General features: G+C 47.8%; 1 protein-coding gene across 3 annotated transcripts in view; it reads left to right on the top strand.

Annotated features, from left to right (window-relative positions):
- Positions 1-615: 615 nt before the first annotated feature.
- LOC103120188 (sodium/potassium-transporting ATPase subunit alpha-4-like) overlaps positions 616-26,977 on the top strand; it is a 33,306-nt gene continuing 6,944 nt past the window's right edge. For 2 of the 3 annotated variants that reach the window (XR_009551567.1, XM_060197672.1), the window contains exons 1-16: positions 617-1,124; positions 1,260-1,319; positions 4,567-4,770; positions 6,733-6,846; positions 7,191-7,325; positions 7,576-7,693; positions 14,701-14,969; positions 15,450-15,648; positions 15,911-16,020; positions 16,166-16,300; positions 19,976-20,165; positions 20,261-20,433; positions 24,129-24,265; positions 24,589-24,739; positions 24,869-25,037; positions 26,795-26,949. Coding sequence is in view for 2 of the 3 variants with exons in the window: in XM_060197672.1 (XP_060053655.1) it covers positions 1,005-1,124; positions 1,260-1,319; positions 4,567-4,770; positions 6,733-6,846; positions 7,191-7,325; positions 7,576-7,693; positions 14,701-14,969; positions 15,450-15,648; positions 15,911-16,020; positions 16,166-16,300; positions 19,976-20,165; positions 20,261-20,433; positions 24,129-24,265; positions 24,589-24,739; positions 24,869-25,037; positions 26,795-26,949 (2,439 nt within the window). In the remaining variant the exon portion in view is untranslated. Of the gene's footprint in view, positions 1,125-1,259; positions 1,320-4,566; positions 4,771-6,732; positions 6,847-7,190; positions 7,326-7,575; positions 7,694-14,700; positions 14,970-15,449; positions 15,649-15,910; positions 16,021-16,165; positions 16,301-19,975; positions 20,166-20,260; positions 20,434-24,128; positions 24,266-24,588; positions 24,740-24,868; positions 25,038-26,794; positions 26,950-26,977 lie in introns of all 3 variants that reach the window. The other variant, XM_060197673.1, reaches the window with a different exon arrangement.

Below are 26,977 nucleotides of genomic sequence, written 5' to 3'. Positions count from 1 at the left end.
CCTGTAGGTGGGGAGCCGGAGGCTCGACCCGGGATCCTTAAGCCGGTCCTTGTGCTTTGTGCCATATGCACTTAACCCTCTGCGCCACCGCCTGACCCCCTGTTGGTTTTTAAAAATAAATGAAAAAAGGAAACATGGTGTGGTTGGTTCCATGAAAAAGCTTAATTTTACTCACACTGAACAGAGTCACATTTTCAATAAAGAAAACAAATATCCAGTGAGTGATAAACTCATTTGACTGAGTGCATATTCTAAGTCTCTCCTGTGGGTGACGGCCCCCACAGATGAAAGAGAAGCTCAAGGAGGCCTGACCATGCAGAGCGTTCAGGAAGGGCTTCACCCTCAGATTGACTCCTCAAGCCCGAGACCCTACCAGTGAGAGGTCTGGAAGCTTAGGAAGCTTTGGTCAGAGCTAAGGCAACAGCCTTGTCACCACCTGCTGCACTGGGGTCCCCTCTAGGGGTCCTTCTCAATCTCTGGAGCAGGACCCAGGCAGGGTAGTTCTGTCTGTCCTCAGACTGGATGCTCCCTGTCTGAACCAGCCCCTGGAAGTCCTTAGAACTTTTCTGAGTGCTTTGTGATGTCATCTTATCTCCAGGGACCACAGGGCTTGGGGTGGGGGTTGTCTAGCCTCCCAGCCTCCTCACTCTCAGGGCTCAAAGCCTCTCGTCACCACTCACCGGGGCACACAGTCACCTTTGCCACCTGCCCCGAGGCCCTTGACTTCATTTCCCTAGCACCATCTGCATCGTGCCCTTCTGGAACTCTCTCAGGCCCCAGACCACTATTCCCACCAGCACTTCTGTTCTCTGTACCCCTCTCACTTCTCCTCTCTGCCCCTTCACCACACTGCCTTCCTGTCTTCCCCACTCAACTTGCCTGTCCTTCCCCAGGCCTTCTCTTCCTGCACCTCCTCTCCACTTTACCCTTGCTCCCTTCCCAACCCAACCCTTTCTCTGTGCCCAACCCTGTGGAGCTGGGCCACCTAGACCCCAGGCATAACCATGGCATTCAGGTCGAAAAAGAGGCCCAGGGCAGGGCATGTCAAAATGAAGAAGAAGAAGCCCATAAGGAAGAGACTGACCCAATATGACTTGGAGGAACTGAAGAAGGAAGTAGCTCTGGTGAGTAGTCCAGAGACTGTCTCCCTCCAACATGCCTTTGAACACTTTCCCTGGGACTTCGTCTACAGAAAAGACTAACTTCTTATCCCCCCATAACCTCGAGCCACCCCCCAAATGGCCCTTCTGTCCCCTCAGGATGACCACAAGTTAACCTTGGAGGAGCTGAGTGCCAAGTACTCCGTGGACCTGACCCAGGTGAGTGAAGGTTTGTCTCATGGCAAAGACCTCCCCAGGACAACATCAGGAGGTATAGTCCCGTAGTTTCTAGTTCAGGGTTCTTGTACCTCTACCTATAGAACAGTCACCCCACCATACACACACACACACACACACACACACATATAAAACAGTGGCAGTTACCTCAGAGAATCCTTAGGGTTATCTAAGATGAGGATGGTGTAAGGAGTGTCCCTCAAACTTTTGTCCTCAGGGTCCCTTACAGTCTTACAGGGATCAGGGAGCCTCCAAAAAGCTCTGCCCTTGTGGGTGTACCTCAGTTACTATATGGAAAACTAAAATTGAGAAGTCAAAGAGTGTTTCCTACTTTAAAAGCAAAGGGAGATGTGACCACTTTCTATAACTGACTTCAGTTATTTGTCTTAAACTTTTTTTTTTGATAGAAATTGAGAAGGAAGGAGGGAAGCAAGGAGAGAGAGAGAAGGGAGAGAGAAAGAGAGATACCTGCAGCACTACTTTACCATTCCTGAAGCCTCCCTCTGGCAGGTGGAAACTAGGGGCTTGTACCTGGGTCCATGAACATGGCAGCATGTACGTGCTACTGGGTACACCACCAGCCAAACTTTCTGTCTTAAAACATTTTTCAAAATCAAGAAACTTGGTGGCACTTTACTTTAAAAAAAATTTATTATCTTTATTTATTGGATAGAGACAGCCATAAATTGAGAGGAGGGGGAGATAGAGAGACAGAGAGACACCTGTCGTATTGCTTTACCACTTGCAAATCTTTCCTACTGCAGGTGGGGACCGGGGGCTTGAACCCGGGTCCTTGAGCACCATAATATGTGCACTCAACCAGGTGTGCCACCATCTGGCTCCCTCTGGCACTTTACTTTTTTTTTTTTAAACAGAGCACTGTTCATCTCTGGCTTATGGTGGTACAGGGCATTGAACCTAGGACTTTGGGGTCTCTTCGCATAACCACTATGCTATCTACCCCTCCCTGGCACTTAACATTTTTGCAACCCTCTCTAATACCTGGGCCTTGGCACAGAAGACAGTTGGTTCCTCACCCATGCTCAGTGGTAACCTGCTGTGACACCCTGTGTACCATGGGGCCTTCGAGAAACCCCAGCAGCCACTCAAAAGAATGAAAAGAAAGAGGTAAACAGTGATTTAGTGGTTTTATGAAAGCCTTTGACTCTGTGGAACCTCCAGAAAGCGTCCCCAGACTACACTTTGTAAATGGCAGGTTTAACAGTGAAACTAACCACAGTCACTGTAACTTCTGCTACTCTAGAACCACCACTACACTAGAACCACCAATATAATAGCCCCCCCGGCAAAGCTCCAATACAGCCCTCAGGCCCAAGTTCCTCATAGCTCTGGACTGTCTTTATTGGAGGGGCTGGGCTGGCATCTGGTAGCCAGGGAGCAGTTTTGCAGGCTAGCCTTTATAAAGTTCTCCGGTTTTCCAGTGGGGGATGTTGGGGTGTGGCTGATGAGGATTGTTGGGGGTGGGGGGGTGGAGGGGGGAGAGGAATATGTTTTATAATCTTCTGGTTTGTTCCTTTAATGAGAAAAATGCACAGCTGCGCACAATGTGTGGCTGAACTCCCAGATGTCGTGCCTTTGGGTGGGTTTTGTTTTTATTCCTGTTGCTAAGTTGAAGAGTCAAAGTGTGGGTGTCCATTTGTTACCCAACTTGGTGCATGGAGGTTCGTCTCTGCGCTAGCCTTGCACATTCTTGCCGCAAACCACACTGAGCCCCACTGGAGTCTGAGCTCTGTGTGTGGGTGTGTCGTTATCACTTACCCAGGTAACCTGCTACCTCGCCCACAGTCCCTGTTCAAAAAAGACTCTTGAGTTTTTCTATGTAAGAAACTTGCTATGTAAGCATGCTAAATGATAGTCCTTCTATATGCATATTTTACACTTATTTTTATGAGAGAGCTCAGGGTACTACTTTAATGTAAGTGATGCTGGGGGCTGGGTTTCACACATAATTGCTATGTGCCTTGGTGAGCTTCTGTTTGGATGTACTTTTCTAGTAGCTCTTGGAACTTCCTGCATCTGAGGGTCTGTCTCTTTTTTCAATTGGGGGAAATCCTTGACTTATGTATAATATATATATTATGAAGAGAGAAAAGTTGCATGGGGAGAAGAAGAGAGACACCTGCAGCACTGCTTCACCATTGTGAAGTCCTCCCCCCTTGCAGGTGGTGACAAGGGATTTGAACCCAGGTCCTTGTGTGCTGTAATATGTGCTCTCAACCAGGCGCACCACCCACCAGGCCTTTGGTTAATGCATTTTTCCCCCTAATCTCAAGAGAGAGGAAAGAGAGGGAGGCTAGAACATCATGCTGGCATATGTGGTGCCAGGGATGGAACTCGGGGGCCTTATGCCTGCAAGTCCAGTGCTCTACATGCTACACAACCTTTCAGGTCACAGCTATTTCCTCAAGTAAGAATTCTGTCTCCAGGGCCAGCAAAATATCTCACCTGGTTGGTGTCTGCTTTGCCATGGCAACCTGGATTTCAGCCTAGCTTCTAGTGGACTGGGGGGGGGGGGGGAAACTTCAGTGCTCTATTCTCTCTCTCTCTCTCTCTGAGAGAGTCTTACTCTTCCTTTTTTATTATCTTTATTTATTTATTTATTGGCTATAAACAGCCAGAAATAAAAAGGGAAAGGAGTAATAGAGAGGGAGAGACAAGACAGAAAAACACCAGCAGCTTCACCACTTGCAAAGCTTTCCCTCTGCAGGTGAGGACCAGGGACTCAAACCTAGGTCCTTGCACATTGTAACATGTGTTCAAAAAGGTGTGCTACCCCCCAGCCCTTGTCTCACTTTATCTGAGAAAATCAGCCCAGAGAGGTAAAGCCCCAGCCCTGACCCTCAAAATAAAAATGTGTTGTATCTTCTGGATCTTTTCTGGATTGTGGCTGATTGTGGCTGATTGTGGCACAGAGCAGCTTTTTGCCTTTGGTGAGAGCATCTCTCTGTCCTCATCACCTGGGTGCTGGGTTTCTCCCTCATATTCTGGAAGTTTGCCTGAGTTCACAGTCCATTTCTACTCAGCATTTTCTATGTGTGCTGTGGCTTTATTGTTGTGGAGGCAATGGAAAACACACCCTTCCATTGACCATCTCAGCCTCACAGTGCTGGGATGTGTAGACCTGCCTGGGTTGTGCTGATGGATCTGAGGGTCACAAGTCCCCCTTTCCTCCTGCTTCTCTCTCTACCCATGCCTCGGCTCCACACAGGGTCACACCCAAGAAAAAGCGGAGCAGATCCTGATCCGAGATGGGCCCAACATGCTGACCCCACCACCCACTACCCCCGAGTGGGTCAAGTTCTGCCGCCAGCTGTTCGGAGGCTTCTCCCTCCTGCTCTGGATAGGGGCCATCCTCTGCTTTGTGGCCTACGCCATCCAGAGCCAGTTCCACGAGGAATCCAGCAAAGACAACGTGAGCCTTTTACACCATGGCACAGTAACTCTGCCCTGGTGACCTCTAGTCCCAACTCTTTGGAATGCTCCCCTGACTTCTCAGGTGTCCTTGAGCTCTCCTAGTTTTCCCAGCCTTTTGATATATATTAAATTCTCTGGTAGTTAGGGTGCTGGAGATTGAACCCAAGCCCTCATGTAGGTAAGTACTATACTGCACTATTGTGCTATCTCCCTGGCTCTGTGTGGCCTGTTTAGACAGGTGGTTATTATTATTATTATTATTATTATTATTATTATTATTATTATTATTATTTATTAAATAGAGAGCCAGAAGTCGAGAGGGAAGGGGGTGACAGGGAGAGAGACAGAGAGACACCTGCAGCCTTGTTTCACCACTTATGAAACTTTTCCCCTTGCAGGTGGGGACTGGGAGCTTGAACCCAAGTCCTTGTGCATTATAACATGTGCACTCAACCAGGTGTACCACCACCCGGCCCCCTAGACAGATTTTTGAAAGATTTTAATAATGAAATACAAAAAATCATTCATTTGAGTTTAATAATACACAAAGAGAAAGAGGTGGGAGAGGAGGAGGAGTCATGGAATATCTATTCAATACTGTACTACTCAGCAACTAAAGACTATATTGTGATTTTTGGGAAAAATGGATAGAACTGAAGGTGATTGTGCTTAGTGACGTAAGGAAGTGAAGGACAGCTACCGGATGATTTCACTCACATGTGGAAGATAGAGAATTGAAGCACATGAACTTGAAAAAAATATGGTCAACCCATAGCTAAGATCTTGGAGAACTATGATAGTTACCATGTGGGGGGGGGCACAGAATTTTGGTGGTGTTGTAGAACTATTACCCTCATCTTTTTTAAAAAATATTTATTTATTTATTTTCCCTTTTGTTGCCCTTGTTGTTGTATTGTTGTTGTTGTTACTTGCCGGGCTAGCTTTACGGGCGGGAGACAGACGACCAGGGACTCATGGCTGAGCTGGGAAGCAGTATCTCTTTATTCATGTGGAATGCAGCGCAATCTAAGCTAAACTATCTCTAATTACAATCCTGTCCTTATATATACTCACCAACTAGGGTGGAAACAGGATGTGACGTAGAGAGGGTGGAGCGAAAAAAGACTGGTGGAATTTAGGGTGTTCTAGGAGAGGGGGCAGAGCAAAAAGACATCATGAACCAGTGGGGATTAAACCAATGCCTTGCAGGCAGAGCAGTGCTTAGTTAACAGTGGTTATTTGAATAGAATACAGTGTTAAGCAGGGGGGATTAAACCAATGAAACAGAAGGGGTCTTAGAAGCATACCAACAGTTACTAATGTCGTTGTTGTTGGATAGGAAAGAGAGAAATGGAGAGAGGAGGGAAAGATGGGGAAGAGAAAGATAGACACCTGCATGCTGGCTTCACCGCCTGGAAGTGACCCCCGCCCTGCGTGGGGACCTGGGGCCTCAAACCGGGATCCTTACACCGGTCCTTGTGCTTTGTGTCACGTGCACTTAACCCGCTGTGCTACCGCCCAACTCCCTACCCCTATTATCTTATAATCTTGTAAATCACTGTTATTAAATCACAATAAAAAATACCAAAGTGGTCTGGAAGGTGGCACAACGAATAAAGCATTGGACTCTGAAGCGTGAGGTCCTGAGTTCAATCCCTGGCAGCACATATACCAGAGTGATGTCTGTTTTTTTCCTCTCTCCTCCTATCTTCCTCATTAATAAATAAATAAAATCTTTAAAAACACCCCAAAAATATAATTAAAAGAATAGAAAAGGGAAAAAAAAAAGGAATAAAGAAAGAGAGAGGGAGGGAGAGGAAGCTTTCTTAAACTAATTGGTCTCCCAGAGGTGCAAAACCTGCTCTCCTTTGCTTAGCTTCCCAAACCTTCACTTTCTTCTCCCCTACCCCAACCCTAATCCTCTCCTACCACTGAGCCATTCGGCTTGCTCCCTCTGCAGCTGTACCTGGGTGTGGTGCTGACTGTGGTTGTCATTATCACCGGCTGCTTCTCCTATTACCAGGAGGCCAAGAGCTCCAAGATCATGGAGACATTTAAGAACATGGTACCACAGGTAGGATGGTAGAGGAGGCAGGTAAGATGAGGTCAGATTCCTGGAGCTTTGCCTCCCTCAAAGGTGTCTGGCATGGAGTCTGGAGTTCCTTGGGCTTTAAGTGCACCTGCTTTTAATATGCCTCAGGGTCTGAGATTCACCTTTGAATCTCACCTGTACACTCGGCAAGCCCAGACAAGATTAATTTATCCTTTCATATAATAACAGCAATGGGGAACCCTTCTAGAATGTTTCTGTGTGCTTCAGAGTCAGAAGGGGGAGTCTGGATGGAGAGGGGGCAGCAGATGGGCTGGCAATGACAAGGCAAAGCAGCTTTGGCAATGACCTTGTGGCACCTCCTCCAGCAAGCGCTGGTGATCCGGGAAGGACAGAAGATGCAGATCAACGTGGAAAATGTGGTAGTAGGGGATCTGGTGGAGGTGAAGGGAGGAGACCGGATCCCCGCTGACCTGCGGCTCATCTCAGCACAAGGATGTAAGGTGAGGTGTTCTGCAGACCATGTGAGGAGCCCACATGATCTTGGGGTGGGGCGGGGGGTTGCAAGGACTAGGACCAGAGAAAACATGGACTCAGAAAATTCAGAACTCAGAAAGTTTGTGTGTGGGTGTGCAGCTAGTTTCTGTGTCTCTCTGCTTGTCCCTGAGGGGGCTGGTGGCAGAGGACACTGTGCTTCTTCATCAGTGGCTCTGTCTCCTACAAGGACTGTGTGGCCCCTCCCACCTCTCCCAGGTGGACAACTCATCCCTGACTGGAGAGTCTGAGCCCCAGAGTCGATCCACTGAGTTTACCAACGAGAATCCCCTTGAGACCCGGAACATCTGCTTCTTCTCTACCAACTGCGTGGAAGGTGAGCGTCTGTCCCCTCATCCAGAGTCAGATTCAGAAGCAGAGACTGGAACACGGTAGAACCATCTAAACTCTCCACCCCCATAAGCATCCATCCCTGGGAAAAGGTCAAAGTCAGCACCTCCATGGGAGCCTCGGCTTTCACTTCCTTCCTTAAGGTTGACACACACCTGTTCTGACTCCAGGCATAGGGGGTCAGTGACTACATCTGGTGTCTCCAAGTAGGGAAAGCTGAGCAATTTTATTATTATTAATTGTTTATTGTTATTTTGATTATTATTATCATTTACTTACTTATTTTTTATATTTATTACTTTATTTGATAAGACAGAGAAACTAAAAAAGGAGAAGGAGATAGAGAGGGAGAGAACAAGATATCTGAGCACTGCTTCACCACCCCTGAAACCACCCACCCCATCTCCACCACCATCATCCTCAGCAGATGTGGACTGAGGGCTTGAACCCAAGTCCTTGAGTATGGCAATTTGTGCACTCAACTGAATGCCTCACCACCTGGCCCCGAGATTTTTTTTTTTTAAGAATTTTTTCTTTTTAGTTTTTATTATCTTTATTTACTGGATAGAAGCAGCCAGAAATCTAGATGAATAGGGAGAGAGAGAGAGAGAGAGAGAGAGAGACAGAGCGACACCTGCAGCCCTGCTTCACCACTCATGAAGCTTTCCCCCTGCAGGTGGGGACCAGGGGCTTGAAGCCGGGTCCTTGAGCATTGTAACATATGCGCTCAACCAGGTGCTCCACCACTGAGATTTTTTTTTAAGTGCACAACCCAGGTTGGAGTTCAACCCCCACCGTACTGAAGAAAGCTTCAATGCTGTGGCCTCTCTCTCTCTCTTTCTGTCTCTCTGACTCTCCCTCTCTGCCTTTCTGTCTCTCATGTCTACCTAAAATATATATGCAAATAAAAATAAATTAGGCAATCCAGGAGGTGGCACAATGGATAAAGCATGAGACTCTCAAGCATGAGGTGTCCTGAGTTCAAATGTGCAGGAGTGATGTTCTGCTTCTCTATTCTTTATTTAAATAAATAAATACATTAGAATACTCTTACACCTAACATTGACCTTAGCTGTGAGAGATCATTGATCAGAGCTTCCAGTGTGTACCACATGACACATGTGTTTCTGTTTCTATATCACTCCCCCTGGAGAGACCCTGGCTTCATCTAAGTGAATCAAGAAAAGAAAAGCAGATGGGAGTGCCTTCCTGAGCCCAACCCTGCTTTTAGGCTTTTTGAAGTCATTTCTTTTACAGTTGTGTGTTTGGGGTATATGATGTGAAGTATGGGTAGATATTTATGTGCCATCTGTTCTTCAGATAGAGGTGACTATTATCCAGAATTGTCTGTTGGAAAGGAATTTTCTTTTCCCATTGGATTATCTTGACACTTCTGCCAAAGGTCAACTGGCCAGATGAGAAAGATGAGGCCTAGGTTCTTTAACAAGCATTTTGTGCTCAGCCATGCTGGAAATGAGGGAAGCCAAGTCTTGGCATTTCAGTAACCTGCTCTAGACAGCACATGTTGAAAAGCTGAACAGGCCCAGTGAACTCGCTCACTTGGATAGTGTGTTGCATTTCTGGGGCACAACCCAGGCTGAAGGCCAGCTCCCACCACATTGAAGGACGTTTAAGTGTTGTGGTCTATTACATACATACATACAGACAGACAGACAGACATATTAGGCTGTCATAAAGGTCATGACCTATTGTTCTATGTTTTTCTATACAAAGATACATCATGACTTTTCTGACAATCCAATAGTAAATAAAACTTTCAAAAGGAAGAAAGAGGGAAAATCTGAACTACCCTCTGTCTTTTTGATTCTGAAATGAGTGCTCTCTCTATAAAACTTTGCTTTCCTGAGTAGTTCTGATTGTTGCAGTGAATGGCAGGAATTTTTGTTGTCACCTGTCAAGGAGTAACTCATGTGAGCAAATAATAATAATAACACTATTATTATTATTATTATTATTTAATTGAAACAATACTGGTTTCTAATGGTCTATAGATCTCTCATGCACAGACTTAAAAAATCAACTCTTGTATCTACCCTGTTGCGTGCTGTGTTTACACCTCAAGGTTTAGTTTCTATCCTTCACAGGAGAGCTGACCCCTTTTGCGCTATTTCTCCCCAGCTTCCTTTCTGGAAGCCACTGTTTTGTCCTGGAGTCTGCTTTCTTTGTTTGTTGGTTTTGCTCATTCGTTAGTGTTGTTTATGGGCTGCCTCTGAGTGAGATCACAGATGTCGGGGTTTCTCAGGCTGGCTTGCCTCACTCAGCATGGTGCCCTCTGGACCACGCATAGTCCTGTGGGCAAGCAGCCAGCAGCCCAAGCTTTGGCACCAGAACTAATGTACATGTGTCTACTGCCTTGGGCAATAGTTGCAGGGAAAGCACAGGCCTACTGCCAGGGCTATAGCCACCAGCAGGGGTCAGCCTGGCTTTGCCAGTGTGGGGGGGTGGGCTCTGCTCAAGGTGGTGGAGGGGCGAAGGGATTGGGGTGGGTATGAGAAGAGGGGGAAGCTCTGGCAGCAGAGAAAGGGGGCGTTGTCAGAGTAGAGAGCTTCTAACCAGAACAGCAAGGGGCTCTTGTCAGAGCAGGAGTGTTCCTCAATGCCAAGGTGTTCCACATTTAAATCATAATACTAGAGGAACTGGGTAGTGGAACACTCAGTTGAACACACATATTACCAAGCACAAGGACCTGTGTTCAAACCCCCAGTCCCCACTACAAGAGAGAGGCTTCATATGCAGTAAAGCAAAGCTTCATGAATTTCCCTTTCTCTCTCCCTTTCTTTTTTTTTAAATTTTTAAATATTTATTTATTCCTTTTTGTTGCCCTTGTTTTTTTATTGTTGTTGTTATTGATGTCATTGTTGTTGGATAGGACAGAGAGAAATGGAGAGAGGATGGAAAGACAGAGAGGGGGAAAGAAAGGTAGACACCTGGCAGACCTGCTTCACCGCTTGTGAAACGACTCCCCTGTAGGTGGGGAGCCAGGGGCTCAAACTGGGATCTTTATGCTGGTCCTTGCTCTTTGCACCACCTGCGCTTAACCTGCTGTGCTACTGCCCGACTCCCCTCTCCCTCCCTTTCTACCTCTCCTCCCCTTTCTGTCCTTTGAAATAAAAAAATATGTTTTGAATGATAATACTAAAGAGATATGGATTGGTGCAAGGAAAGACAGGTTTTTATTTTTTCTTTATTTATTTATTGGATAGAGGCAGCCAGAAATTGAGAATGGAGGGGGTGATAGAAAAGGAGAGCAACAAAGGAACACCTACAATACTGCTTCACCACTTGCAGAGCTTTCCCCCTGCAGATGGGGACCAGGGTCCACCCAGATCCACCCAGGTCCTTGCTAACTATAACATGTGTGCCCAGCCAAGTGCACCCCCTTTTCCCCCCACCCCCTCCCTCCCTCAACCCTGTCCCCTGTAAAGACAGGTTTTGTTCGGTTTGGTTTGGTTTTTTATTGTTTTTGCCTCCAGGGTTATCTCTGGGGCTTGGTGCCAGCACTACGAATCCACTACCCCTAGCAGCCATTTTTTCGATTTGTTGTTATTGTTGATGCTGTTGTAGTTGTTGGATAGGACAGAGAGAAACTGAGAAAGGAGGGGAAGACAGAGAGGGGGAGAGAAAGATAGACACCTGCAGACCTCTTTCACAGCTTGTGAAGTGACCCCCCTGCAGGTTGGGAACCAGAGGCTCGAACTTGGATCCTTACACCGCTCCCTGCACTTCACACCATGTGTGTTTAACATGATGGGCCACCGTCCAGCCCTAGGAAAGACAGGTTTACTCAGGTTACTGGCAACCTGAGAAGATGGAGGACTCATGTCACAAAAACTGTTTTACTCTCAGGCTTAAATCTGGGGTTTATATGAGGCTGGCTGAGGCAGTAAGGTAAGATTCTAAAGAGTGGTGGGTCAGTGAGACAGAGAAGAGGAGGGTCTAGTCACTTATGGATCCAATTGGCAGTGAAGGTTTAATCAACCCCCAGATGCAAAGCCTTGAGATACATTGTTAAACATTATTACATTATTTGCAGGCCTCAATGACAGCCTTCATGGAACTCTCCAGCAGGTCTGGCATCTGTTCCTGTTTATTCTTCCCCATCCACCCATGGCTGGCTCCCTGGTTGACACTAAAAACACCATTCGTGAAACTTCTTTAGCATTATTACACAGACAAAACCCAAGGGCCAAAGAGTGGGAGCTCATGGCAATAACAAGAAACTACACTCAGAGCAGTCTCCCAGCCTCACACTGCTGATTATTTGGAAAGGGCCGATGTCCATTGGGGGGAGGGGTGGGTGTGACTGGTGGTAGGGTAGTGTTGTTTTCGACGGGCTGGCTTCACAGGTGGGTAACAGACGACCCAGGACTCGTGGCTGGGTTGTATGCAGTATCTCTTTATTCATGCAGGACGCAACGCAATCTATACCAAGCTAAGCTAAACTAAACATTACAAAACAATCTTGTCCTTATAAATATACTAGCCCAGTAGGGTGGGAATAGGATGCGACGCAGAGAGGATGGAGAGAAAAGTGACTGGTGAAAATCAGGGTATGACAAGGAGAGGGGGCAGAGCAGGCAAGAATTCTACCACTGAACCACCAATGCCCTGGAGGGAGGGTGGTGCTTGTTAATAGTGGCTATGTAAATAGAATACAGTGGTTATGTAAATAGAATGCAGTGTTAAGCAGGGGGATTTAAACCAAATGAAACAGAAAAGGTTTTTAGAAGTAGAATTAGAAACATACCAACAGGGGAGGACCATCCTAAGAATTTTAGGGAGTGTGGTGGGGTCCCCACTTCAACCCACAAGAGGCAGGAGCCCCCTTGTCCTGCCCCACATATGACATCCCCAAAAGTCTCCAGCCATTGCCAGAAATCTTGGAGAGAGAGAGAGACTTGATTTACAAAGAGGGTTGGGTGGGGGTAGATAGCACAATGGTTCTTCTTCTTCTAGCGTTTGCCCTTCTTCCGTAGCCAGTCAACAGCGTCAGGTTGAGCCTGATGTAAAGTTTCGAGACCTCCTTTGAATCTGGAGAGGTGGCAGTCGTTGACTATGTGGGTCATAGTCTGTCTGGAGCCGCAGGGGCAGTTCGGGTCGTCTCTGGCTCCCCAGCGATGGAACATAGCAGCGCACCGGCCATGGCCTGTTCGATAGCGATTGAGAAGGGCCCAATCATAACATGCTAGGTCAAAGCCAGGTTGACGCTTGCAGGGGTCTGTGATGAGGTGTTTGTTCTTGACCTCAGCTGACTGCCAACTCTGTTTCCAAGAGACTGGAACAGAGAAGATTAGTGTAGGCGTAGGGGACCAGATTGGGTGACGAGACGTCAAGCGTTGGACAGGGTGGGCGAAGATATCCGCGTATATTGGCAGGTCCGGTCGAGCATAGACGTGGGAAATGAACTTAGATGATGCCGCATCCCGACGAATATCTGGCGGGGCGATGTTGCTAAGAACTGGCAGCCATGGAACCGGGGTGGAACGGATGGCTCCAGAAATTATCCTCATGGAGGAATATAATTTGGAATCCACCAAGTGGACATGGGGCCTACGGAACCATACTGGGGCACAGTATTCTGCAGTGGAATAGCATAATGCCAGAGATGATGATCGTAGTGTGGAAGCGCTCGCGCCCCATGAGGAGCTGGCCAGTCTTGCAATGATGTTATTCCTTGCGCCCACCTTTGCTGCAGTTTTTATGAGATGTTCGTGAAATGACAAGAGTGCGATCGAGAGTAATGCCAAGATAGACTGGCTGGGCTTCATGCCGGATTCTCGTATCGCCAAGCTGCACATTAAGCTCACGAGAGGCCGAGGCATGGTGTAGATGGAAAACAGATGATACCATTTTTGCAGTGCTAGGGATTAGTCGCCATTTTTTACAGTAATCAGATATCAGAGACATGTCTTTCGTGAGTGTTTCCTCGAGGATGTCGAACTTGGATGTCTGAGCTGCACAGCAGATGTCATCGGCGTAGATGAACTTCCTTGAAGAAGTTTCTGGGAGGTCATTGATGTAAATATTAAATAGCGTAGGAGCCAGAACAGAGCCCTGGGGGAGGCCACTTGAGACAAGTATCAATCTGCTAGACTTGTCACCCAGATGCACCCGGAATCTTCTGTTTTGGAGAAGAAACGATATAGTGTTGGCCACCCATGGAGGCAGGCATCTTGAGATCTTGACTAGGAGACCACGGTGCCAGACCGTGTCATAGGCTGCTGTGAGATCAACAAAGACAGCACCCATCTTTAAATTCTTCTGGAATCCATTTTCAATGTAAGTTGAGAGGGCCAGGGCTTGTTCGCAGGTAGATCTTCCTGAGCAGAAACCAGCTTGGGCGGGTGATAGGAATTTCTCTGTAAGATGAGAAATACGTGACAGAAGCAGCCTCTCAAGGAGTTTGTAACACACAGAGAGGTGCACAATGGTGATGCAAAGAGACTCTTGTGCCATAAACCAGTGTTGAGCAGTGCTCTGGTTAAAAAATAAATAGAAAATAGGACCACAAAATAGGACAAGTGTTGTCAAAATGAAGAGGAACTCCTTACCATGGAGTCTTGAGACATCTTAGTTGTCAAAGCTGAGTAAGATGTACAGGTAGAGAGAGATTTAGATAGGACAAAATGAAGACTTTGGACTATGAGGTGATGTAAATTGGACCTCTCTAGAGGAATAGAGCAACTTTTTGGAGCTTTCTCAGATTTAGCAACCATTATTATTATTTGTTGTTGTTTTTCACCAGAGTGTTGCTCAGCTTTGTCTACGGGCGATGCCAGGAATTGAACCTAGGACCTCTAGCATGCAAGCCCTATGTGATACCACTGTACTAAACCACCATCCCAGAGAATTAATTGTTATGAGGCAGATACGAGCAGAACAGAACCTCCTGGAAGCTTGGGCTTCCAGGTTGCAAGTGGCCACCCACAGCCTCCTATCCATAGGAAGACACTCCCTCCCCATCATCTGCAGGGACTGCGAGGGGCATTGTGATCGCCACCGGAGATGATACTGTGATGGGCCGCATCGCCACGCTGACCTCAGGCTTGGAGGGAGGCAAGACGCCCATTGCCTTGGAGATTGAGCACTTCATCCACATCATCACTGGCGTGGCCATCTTCCTAGGCATCTCCTTTTTCATGCTCGCTATCATCCTGGGCTATGGCTGGCTGGAGTCTGTCATCTTCCTCATCGGCATCATTGTGGCCAACGTGCCTGAGGGGCTGCTGGCCACTGTCACCGTGAGTGGCCAAAGAGATGGGGTCGGCACTTCTTTTGTGTCTGATACCCTCCACCCTGCAAGACAGAGCAGACCTGCCTGTACTCAAGTGTTGAGTCCTCACGCTCCCTAATTGTACACTTTCTCCCAGGGTCTCCCCTCCTCCACCTCCTCTATGCCTCTATCCTTCCTTTCAACTTTTCCACCACAACCTCTGAGGCCCAAGGGAAACTAGACTTAAAGAGAATGTGGTCACACTTGCTTGACAAGAGAGATGAAAAGATGAGAGAAGAAAATGTCCTGGGGGAGAATGGAGGTACCCCCTCCACCTAAGGGAGGAACACACACTTTTTCTGAACTGCCATAAAAACCAAACCTAAACCAGGTCCTTCATTTCCTCTACCCTGTAGCCACAGGTGGAATTTTTGCATTTGTTTCCAAAGTTTGACATGATGTGCGAAGCCCACCTCAATCTGTATTAATTCTTCTCTCCCCACCCCAGGTGTGCCTGACGCTCACAGCCAAGCGCATGGCACGCAAGAACTGCCTGGTGAAGAACCTGGAGGCGGTGGAGACACTGGGCTCCACATCCACCATCTGCTCTGACAAGACGGGCACCCTCACGCAGAACCGCATGACCGTGGCCCACTTGTGGTTTGACAAGACCATTTACAAGGCTGACACTACCGAGAACCAGAGGGGTGATTTAGGGGGCTGGGGGCTGGGGCCTGGGTGGGGAGGGGTGGGTGGGGTGAGTGACTTAGAGCATGTGGTGAGTCCAGATAAGAGAAGTTTCTGAAACGTGCATGCAGATAAGAGGGGTGTGTGAGGGACATAGATCTGTCTGATTTATCCGGGTGGGGGTGGAAGTGCTGTTTGTCTTGACTTGCTAGGATGCAGAACAAGATGGGACCTCATCACTCTACTCAAGTGTCCTTTTCTTTTTCCCCTCTCCCCCACCAGGCTTCACATTTAGCCAGAACTCTGACACCTGGCTCATCCTGTCCCGAATTGCAGGCCTGTGTAATAGAGCTGACTTTAAACCGAATCAGGAGTCTGTCCCCATCACGCAGGTGTCAGCCCCAGACTACAGCTGGTCCCCCCAAAAAACTCCTCCCCTACATGCAGTGACATCCCAGCACCCTGTCCTTACCCCACCCCTCCTTGTTCTGTGGGTTCACCCAGTCCTGTGTCCTCACCATATGCCCCTCCTGTTAGCGTGAGACCACCGGGGATGCTTCTGAGTCAGCCCTGCTCAAGTTCATCGAGCTGTCCTGTGGCTCTGTGAAAGAGATGAGGGAGAAGAACCCCAAGATGGCTGAGATTCCCTTCAATTCCACCAACAAATATCAGGTACCCAGTGATGGTATGAGATGGGGTGTCACAGGGAGAGGGAGATAGCATAATGGTTATGCAAAAGATTTTCATGCCTGAGGTTCTGAAGTCCCAGGTTCAATCTCCTCAGGACACCTGGAGGTGATAGAGTGGTGGTAGGGACAGGCTTAAGGATCCCTAGGATTCAGTGCTCCTAGAGGGTTCGCTGTGAGGATTGTCACTGTGGAAGAAGGATGCTTTGTGGGACCTGGGAGGTGGCACAGTGGATACAGTATTGAACTATTAAGCATGAGGTCCAGATCCTGAATTTAATTCCCAGCATGTCATGTCACCAGAGTGATGTTCTGGTTCTCTCTTTCTTTCTCTCAACCCACACATATATATGAAAGAAAAGAAGAAAGAAAGGAAGGAAGGAAGGAAGGAAGGAAGGAAGGAAGGAAGAAAGGAAGAAAGAAAGAAAGAAAGAAAGAAAGAAAGAAAGAAAGAAAGAAAGAAAGAAAGAAAGGAAAGAGGGGGCCAGGCAGTGGTGTACCTGGTTAAGAGCACACATTAGTGTGCAAGGTCTTAGGTTCAAGACCCTGGTCCCCGCCTGCAGGGTAACTTTCTGTCTCTCTCCCCTCTCAATTTCTGTCTGATTCTATCCAATAAAGTAAATACAAATATTTAAAAAGGAAGGAGTTTTGTGAGACACCTTCCTGGGGCCTCTTTCTAGCTGTCACCTGTATCCATTGGCTCAAAAGGCTACAGTGAATTTTGCTCCTTGTCAAAGGAGAGAGCAGGGGAGAGGAGGTATTTGTGCGGAACAGGGGACTGTGAGAAGGCAGGAAAACTGGAATGTTCTCCCATGAGGGGCCTGCACTACCAGGAAATAGGCATTCCAGGACTGATACCTTCCTGACAATAGCCTGGGTTCTGCAGACAACCCAATTTTGGGGGATCTGCAAATCTCCAACTCCATAAGCCACCATGAAAATGGGGCTTTCAAAAGAGGATAGCAGAAGAGAAACAAGGGTTCCTGGTGTGGGCTTTGGCTTTCTGTGTTTAAAAACCATGTATATGGCACTTCAGCATCTGGCTGGCTAAAAGCCAGCCCTTCTCATGAAAATACCCAGGGCCCAGACTTGGCCCCCTGAGACCTCCCACACTTTATACCTCTGCAAGTCTTGAAAAGAGCAAGCTTTTTTTTCTTTATTGGGATTAATGGTTTATAGTTTATAGTCAACTGTAAAATATAGTAGTTTGTACCTGTGTAACATTTCTCAGTTTTCCACATAACAATTCAGCCTCTACTAGGTCCTCCTCTGCCACCATGTTCCAGGACCTGAATCCTCACGCCCCCACCCCAGAGTCTTTTACTTTGGTGCTATGCACCAAACCCAGTCCAAGTTCTGCTCTGTGTTTTCTCATTTTTCCAACTTCTTTTTTATTAGTAGTAATTTAATAATGATAAACAAGATTTTGGGATAAGAGAAGTACAATTCATACAATTCCCACCACCAGAGTTCCATATTCCATTCCCTCCATTGAATGCTTCCCTATTCTTTATCTCTCTGGGAGCATGGATCAGAGATCAAAAGAGCAAGTCTTCTTATTTCCCCAAGATTTGTTTATTAAATAGAGAGGGAGAAAAACAGCATCACTCTGGCACATAAATGTGATTGAACTCTGAATTCATAACCACAGTGGCTTCCACTTCCTTTCCTGCTGGTCAAGGCAACCCAACCCCTAAGACCACATTCCCTGCCAGGTGAGACGACTTCTCTGTGCAGAGGAAAACGCATAACCAAACCCCATGACATTTCTCTCTCCTGGTGTTCGTGAGTCTCCCTTACTCCTAATCTAGCCCCTCTTGGAAGATCTCCATTTTTAGGAGAGAACAATAAGGAGACTAGGAAGCCAGTCTAATTGTGGATCGGACTGTACAATATCCAAAGTATCATCTATAAATATTATCTCAGAAAAGCCTGGCAGAGGGCCAAAGGTGACTGTTCAAAGGCAGAGGAGGGCTGACAGTACTTTTTTGGCCTCCAGAGTTATTGCTGGGGCTAGGTGCCTATATTTCAAATCCACAGCTCCTGGAAGCCATTTCCCTCATTTTGTTGCCCTTGTTGTTGTTGCCATTGCTGCTGTTGTTATTATTATTGCTGTTGTTGTCATTGCTGTTGTTGTTGGATAGAACAGAGAGAAATGGAGAGAGGAGGGGAAGACAGAGAGGGGGAGAGAAAGATAGACACCTGCAGACCTGCTTCACTGCCTGTGAAGCAGCCCCCCTGCAGGTGGGGAGCCAGGGGCTCAAACCAGGATCCTTAAGCCAGTCTTTGTGCTTCACCCCATGTGCACTTAACCCACAGCACTACAACCCAACCCTCTTTCCTATTTTTTATTAGTAATTTAATAATGGTTTACAAAACTACAAGATAATAGGAGAACAATTCCACACTGTTCCCACCACCAGAGTTCTATGTCCCCTTTCTTTCTGTTGGAGGCTGCAGTGGTTCTCCCAAGGTAACTGATAGGGTTGACTATTATTTATATAACAATTTCTATATATTTTTGCCTGTTTTTTTTTTCTGTTCCTTTCTAAGTCACACCTACACCTATTACTACTTCTGAATGCCCTTCCTTTTTTTTCCTCTTCTCCCTCTGAGTCCTGATGGAATTGGAGTTATGAGCCCTCTGGTCATCCATCTTCCCCTAAGATTTCTCCCTCTGTAGAGTATGGACCAAAATTCTTTATGGCATGCTGAAGGCAGGAATTCTGTCTTCTGTAATGGCTTCTCCACTGGACATGGGTATTGGCAGGTCAATCCATACCCCCCAACCTGTGCCTATCTTTCCCTAGCAGGGTAGGGATCTGGAGAGGACACATTGGTGAGGTTGTCTGCCCAGGGAGTTCAGGATGAAATCATAGTAAATAGCACCTTTTTTAAAAGCTAAAGACAGAGAAAGAGAATGAGTGAAAGAAACCCCAGTGCCGAAGCTTCCTTCAATGAAGGTTAGGCTCAAAGTTGGGCCGCACACACAGCAAAGCAGCACATTATCCAAGTGAGCTATTGATATAATCTTTGTTCTAGGAGTAGAGCGGTAGCGCAGTAGGTTAAGTGCAGGTGGCACAAAGTGCAAGTACAGGCATAAGGATACCGGTTTGAGCCCCTGGCTCCCCACTTGCAGGGGAGTCGCTTCACAAGTGGTGAAGCAGGTCTGCAGGTGTCTATCTTTCTCTCCCCCTCTCTGTCTTCCGCTCCTCTCTCCATTTCTCTCTGTCCTATTCAACAACAGTGACATCAAAAACAACAGTAATAACTACAGCAATAAAAAAACAAGGGCAACAAAAGGGAATAAATAAATAAATAATCTTTTTTTCCCCCACCAATGGCTTATGGTGGTGCTAAGGACTGAACTTGGGACCATGGAGCCTCAGGCATGAAAGCCTTTTTGCATAACTGTTATGCTATCTCCCTGAGCCTTGCCAGCACTCCTGTCAACACAGACCCAGAGCTCAGGACTCAGTTCTTTGTCTTCTTTGCTCCATGCCTGCAGAGTTGGACAGGGGCCTGGAAGGAGGAGAGCTGAGATGTACCTCTGGATCTGACTTCAAGGGGACTGTTCTGGGGTGGGGAGGAAATGGGGGAGGAAGCCTCTCTTAGGCTGGTTTTCTCCTACTCCCTTCCCCCACCCCTTCCCCCACCCCAGTTGTCCATCCACATCCAGGAACGAAGCTCTCAGGTTCACATCCTACTGATGAAGGGGGCCCCCGAGAGGATCCTGGGATTCTGTTCCAGCTACCTTCTGCATGGAGAGGAGCACCCCATGGATGATAAAATGAAGCAAGACTTCCAGAATGCCTATGAAGAGCTGGGGGGCCTTGGGGAGCGCGTGCTAGGTGAGGACTGTGGGAAAATGGCCTCATTCTGTGGGGGCAGTTTAGGGTCTGCCTGTCAGGCTGTGGCAGGACTGTGGTCTCTCTTGTCTCTCCAGGCTTCTGCTTCCTGAATCTGCCCAGCACTTTCGACAAAGGATTCCGGTTTGACACAGAAAACATCAACTTCCCCATGGAAAACCTGTGCTTTGTGGGGCTTATGTCCATGATCGATCCACCCCGGGCAGCTGTGCCCAGTGCTGTGGGCAAGTGCCGCAGTGCAGGCATCAAGGTACTGTGGAGGGGAGGCAATGCAAGAGAAAGCCTGGCAGAGCTGGTGCTGGTTGGTTATCTGAGTGTTGTTGGTTGCTGGTTCCTGGAGCTGAAGGTGTTCAGGCTTTAACAATGACTGGGGGGAGGGGGCGGACAGTAGCACAGTGGGTTAAGTGCACATGGCATGAAGCGCATGAACTGGCATAAGGATCCTGGCTAGAGCCCCCAGCTCCCCACCTGCAGGGGGGTCACTTCAAGAATGGTGAAGCAGGTCTGCAAGTGTCTATCTTTCTCTCCCTCTCTCTGTCTTCCCTTCCTCTCTCAATTTCTCTCTGTCCTACCAAACAACAACAGCTATAACAACAATAACAATAAGGGCAACAAAAATGGCCTCCAGGAACAGTGGATTCATAATGCAGGCACCAAGCCCCAGCGATAACCTGGAAGCAAAAACAAATAAATAAATAAAAAATAAATTTAAAAAAATGACCTGTTGGGAGTTGGGCGGTACCGCAGCGGGTTAAGCGCACGTGGCGCAAAGCACAAGGACCAGCATAAGGATCCTGGTTCAAGCCCCCAGCTCCTCACCTGCAGGGGAGTCGCTTCACAAGCAGTGAAGCAGATCTGCAGGTGTCTATCTTTCTCTTCCCCTCTCTGTCTTCCCCTCCTCTGTCCATTTCTCTCTGTCCTATCCAACAACGACATCAATAACAACAATAATAACTACAACAATAAAACAACTAGGGGAACAAAAGGGAATAAATAAATATATTTTTTAAATGACTTGTTGGGGCATTTCGTCTGCATCAAAACTCTTTCCTGCACTAGACATTAGAATAACCAGGAAACTTTAAACATTGGAAACTGGACCCAGAAGACTGTGACTTAACTAGTCTCTGACCCTGACTTGTGTCCCAGCATCACATGAGGGACACTGTGAACAGCATGCATGGTGGAACTGTGCTGTGATGTCTCTCCTCTCACTTAATCTTTCTCTCTCTTCCTCTTTAGAACAGAAAATAAAAATAAAGCCATAGGAAGTCTCTTATTAGTGTATCACACATGCACATAACTCTGGCACTCCATTATAAAAAAAAAAGTCGGGGGGGGGGGGGAGAGGAGGAAAGCCTGGCAGTGACACACCTGATTAAACACATTACAGTACACAAGAACCAGCCAGTCTATATTGGCATTACTCTCGATCACACTCTGTCATTTCATGAACATCTCATAAAAACTGCAGCAAAGGTGGGCGCAAGGAATAACATCATTGCAAGACTGGCCAGCTCCTCATGGGGCGCGAGCGCTTCCACACTACGATCATCATCTCTGGCATTATGCTATTCCACTGCAGAATACTGTGCCCCAGTATGGTTCCGTAGGCCCCATGTCCACTTGGTGGATTCCAAATTATATTCCTCCATGAGGATAATTTCTGGAGCCATCCGTTCCACCCCGGTTCCATGGCTGCCAGTTCTTAGCAACATCGCCCCGCCAGATATTCGTCGGGATGCGGCATCATCTAAGTTCATTTCCCACGTCTACGCTCGACCGGACCTGCCAATATACGCGGAGACCAGACCTGCCAATATACGCGGATATCTTCGCCCACCCTGTCCAACGCTTGACGTCTCGTCACCCAATCTGGTCCCCTACGCCTACACTAATCTTCTCTGTTCCAGTCTCTTGGAAACAGAGTTGGCAGTCAGCTGAGGTCAAGAACAAACACCTCATCACAGACCCCTGCAAGCGTCAACCCGGCTTTGACCTAGCACGTTATGATTGGGCCCTCCTCAATCGCTATCGAACAGACCATGGCCGGTGCGCTGCTATGTTCCATCGCTGGGGAGCCAGAGACGACCCGAACTGCCCCTGCGGCTCCAGACAGACTATGACCCACATAGTCAACGACTGCCACCTCTCCAGATTCAAAGGAGGTCTCGAAACTTTACATCAGGCTCAACCTGATGCTGTTGACTGGCTACGGAAGAAGGGCAAACGCTAGAAGAAGTACACAAGAACCCAGGTTCAAGTCCATGGTCTCCATCTACATGAGCAGTGAAACAGTGCTACAAGTTCTTTCTTTCTCTCTCTCTCTCTCTCTCTCTCTCTCTCTCTCTCTCTATCTACCCCTCCCTCTCAATTTCACTATCTCTACCCAAAATAAATAAATTTAAAATGTGCAAAGAAGCATACTTATTTTTTTAAGATTTTATTTATTTATTAATGAGGAAGATAGGAGGAGAAAGAACCAGACATCACTTTGGCACATGTGCTGCCGGGGATCAAACTCAGGACCTCATGCTTGAGAGTCCAAAGCTTTATCACTGTGCCACCTCCCGGACCACGGAAGTATACTCCTACAAATAAGTAAAAGAACAGTCTGGGAGGTTGCACAGTGGTGGAGTTCTGGACTTGCAGATGTGAGGTCCTGAGTTCAAACCCCAGCACCACATATGCCAGAGTGCTACTCAGGCCCCCACCTCTCTCTATATCTATGTCTTTCCATCTGTCTGTCTGTCTGTCTGTCTGTCTCTTATGAAATAAAGAGAAATCCGCCCCTTTTTTTCTTTCTTAATGGAAGTAGAGCCTAGGGTCAAGAAGGTGGCAGTGTGGGTATGTCATCAAGCTTGTGTTCGTGAGGCTTTGGGTTTGACTCCTGGTATGATACCATAAAAGACAAAACAAGGGAGTCGGGCAGTAGCACAGTGGGTTGAGTGCAGGTGGCACAAAGTGCAAGGACAGGCACAAGTATCCTGGTTTGAGCCCCCGGCTCCCCACCTGCTGGGGAGTCGCTTCACAAGCGGTGAAACAGGTTTGCAGGTGTCTATCTTTCTCTTCCCCTCTCTGTCTCCCCTCCTTTCTCAGTTTCTCTCTGGCCTATCCAACAACAAAGACATCAGTAACAACAACAATAATAGCTACAACAATAAAACAAGGGCAACAAAAGGGAGTAAATAAATAAATATAAAAATAAGTTAAAGTTTTTTAAAAAAGACAAAATGAGTAGAACTCCCTGGATAATGGGGCTCTCTTTGTGCTTTCATATATTCCAGTTCGCTCTCATCTCACTCTTTCTCCCCAACCCCCTTTTTTTCTCTCTCTTGTTGTTATTCCACTAGGGATATCCTGGTTTCTGTGCCCGCACAACAAATCCACCACTCTAGCAATAACTTCTCTTTCTGTCTTTCTTTCTTTCTTTCTTCCCTTCTTCCTTTCTTTCATTTTTATTTCATGTGACAGGGATATTGAGAGGGGGAGACAGAGAGGAAGAGAGAAAGATGCCTGATGGTGTTAACATATATCAATCTCGTATGTTTGCTTCTAAGCCCAGCTGGAGGAGGTGAGCAGGGGAGGTGGAGGGAGGCCTAGGACATGGGGCCCTGCGACACTTTTCTAGATGGAAGGATCATTCCAGATGCTCACTCCCTGTGCAGTGTGTGGGTGTTTCTGCCTTTGAGCCTCAGGAAGCAGAACTGCTCCTGGACCAGTAAAATGGAAGCTGGAACAGAAGGATGCATCCATTTTCCCACATTGTTCCTGGATCACCCCCAGCAAGTTGTTCTTCAGCTGTTCCCAAAGACTGATGGATGCCATAGTTGCAAAACTTTTGATTCAGACGAGATTTTTTTGAGAACAGATCTGCTTGTTCTAGAAGGTCTGGGACCTTCCCATGGTGAGTCAATTCCTCTCATCAACCTTCCCTTTCCTCAGGTGATCATGGTGACTGGGGATCATCCCATCACCGCCAAGGCCATTGCCAAGGGTGTGGGCATCATCTCTGAAGGCAACGAGACGGTGGAGGACATTGCAGCCCGGCTTAACATCTCTGTCAGCCAGGTCAACCCCAGGTGAGACTACTTTTCCTCTCTCTTTGGCTTGCCCTACTGGCTTCCAATGGAACATTCCAGAAGCACCTAGAAGGCAGGATGTCAGGCTCCACCTGCTGCAAAGCAAAACATATGAGGAGAGTGGTCAAGCACTTTCTGGGTGGGTATCCAAAGGAAGAACCAATGACAAAGGGAGAGAAGGTGGGGGGAAAGGGTGGAGGAAATGAGCAAGGGACTATGTATGCTGGGGCAATAAGGACACTGTGTTGACAGACACTAGGGAGGAGTGAAAGAGACTAGAGGCAACAGAATCTGCATATCTCAGTGCTCCCACCATCCCCTAGGGAGGCCAAGGCATGTGTGGTGCATGGCACCGACCTGAAGGACATGGACTCAGCGAAGCTGGATGAGATCCTTCGGAACCATGAGGAGATTGTGTTCGCCCGGACATCCCCACAGCAGAAGCTCATCATCGTGGAGGGCTGCCAGCGGCAGGTGAGGGGACACAGCATCCCCCCCCTTCCTGCCAGATGTCACAGGCAGAGGGGCAGGCTGCACACTGGGCTTGGCACCTCCTGGGGACAGTGCCCACAGCTGACATCACCCTTCTGTGGGCCTGTGCAGGGTGCCATCGTGGCAGTGACAGGGGACGGTGTCAACGACTCCCCTGCCCTGAAGAAGGCTGACATCGGCATTGCCATGGGCATCTCGGGCTCTGATGTGTCCAAGCAGGCGGCTGACATGATCCTTCTGGATGATAACTTTGCCTCCATTGTCACAGGCGTGGAGGAGGGTGAGGGATGAGAGGAAGGGGATTGGGAGAAGAATGGGGAGTGTGGGCTGGACCCTGAACCTCAGACACATGTGGTGTCTGTGCTTGGAACCAATTTGTCCTACCCACGTGTTCAAGGCTGTATGGACAAGGAATCACCTAAGACAAAATTGCAAGTTCAACTCTGCAGGTACCCAGATCGTTATGGCTGAGAGCCCTACTCCTCTGTTGGGGACTTCTGTGGGCAACAAGTGCCAGGACAACAACCTCCCCACCACCCCAAGGATAGTCGTGTCTGGGGTCTTGAGAGCCTGCCCCGAGTGACACTGACATACAGAAAGCTGGAGGCTGCCATGATGTGACAGCAGGAGGCAAAAGCCAGCCTCTTCCCCAGAGAATCTTGTAGGCAACATCCAGTGTGAAAGGCAGAAACCTGCACCCGATTCCCCCATTTTGAGGGGGTGAGGGTAGGTGGGAGACACATGCAAACCTGTAACAGAAACACAGAATAGTTCTATGCAATGAAAACCTCAAGACAATCTTGAGCTGAATCAGCTCACCCCTGCCACTGGGAATACCATGGTTGTCCTTGCCTCATGGACCTTAATTCTATTGGACACACAGAGAGAATTAAACATGAATTCTATAGCATATTCAGAAAGGTCAAACACAGTAAGAGAAAAATCCAGCCACCCACCCAGGAGGGATGAAGCCCTGAGGCTGCTGTGCCTGACCTGTAACCCCTGCCCTGCTCAGTGTGGTGGAAATGGACTTGGAGCCCCAGCCTGGGCTCTGTTTCAGTCTAGTCTGCAGATGACTTTTTAAAAATGGGTTCCATTGGGTGGTAGAGACAGCATAATGGCTGTGTAAAAAAAAAATGCTTTCATACTTGAGGCTCTGAAGTCCTGGGTTCAATCCTCCATACCCTAAAAACAAAGCTGAGCAGTGCTTTGGTAAAATAAATGATTTTTAATGGGGTCCCAGGGGCAACAGCATGCAAAAGGGGGCTTTCATGCCTGAGGCTCCAAGGTCCCAGGTTTAATCCCTGGTACTACTATAAACCAGTGCTGAGCAGTAGTCTGGCAATTAAATAAATAAAATTAAAATGTGGTGTCAGGCTAGGGACACAGCTTAATGGTTATGTAAAAAACTTTCATGTCTGAGGTTCTGAGCTCTCAGATTTAATCTCCAGCATCACCACAAGCCAGAGTTGAGCAGTGCTCTAGTGAAAAATAAAGAAGTAAATAAATAAAACACAGTGCCAATGAAGGAAACAAGGATCTTGCACATGCACATCACTGCCAGGAATCCTCCCTAGCCCGATGTTTTTATTTTGCATCTAGAATGGGAGAGAGGGAGGGAAAGAGAGAGAGGAAAGAGAAGAGACACCACAGTGCCCGTACACCATCCGTGAAGCTCTCCTGGAGCTGTTCACACTGATGCAGTGTCAGACTGGTCTCAGCACAGTAAGGCACACACCCTACCCACAGAGCCACACCTTCTGAGGGTGTGAACACTGGCACTTTGGGACTTTACTGAATGTCATGCTGGCACAAGTGTGCCAGTGTCCTCCTCAGGCATCAAATGACATTACTGTGTCTATTAAGACTAAAGAACATGGGACTGCATCTCATTCACAGCCACATAACCCAGAAACAAAGCTGGGGTTTGCTCTGGGACCCCGGGTTCACCCTGCTTGATGGTGGGCTCTGTGTGGGAGCTGGCCTGTGGTTGGCATGCCCTCCACTTCTCACAGCCCTGCACTGTCCATCCCGAAGGCCGCCTCATCTTCGACAACCTGAAGAAGTCCATCGCCTACACACTGACCAGCAACATCCCTGAGATCACACCCTTTCTGTTCTTCATCATCCTGGGCATCCCGCTGCCCCTAGGCACCATCACCATTCTCTGCATCGACCTGGGCACTGACATGGTGAGAAGCCCCGGATGGGGCATGCAGC

Source organism: Erinaceus europaeus, chromosome 9, assembly GCF_950295315.1.
Source record: "Erinaceus europaeus chromosome 9, mEriEur2.1, whole genome shotgun sequence".
Taxonomy (NCBI): Eukaryota; Metazoa; Chordata; class Mammalia; order Eulipotyphla; family Erinaceidae; genus Erinaceus; species Erinaceus europaeus.
The sequence above is the reverse complement of the archived record's forward strand: the minus strand, read 5'-3'. Positions and strand labels throughout refer to the sequence as shown.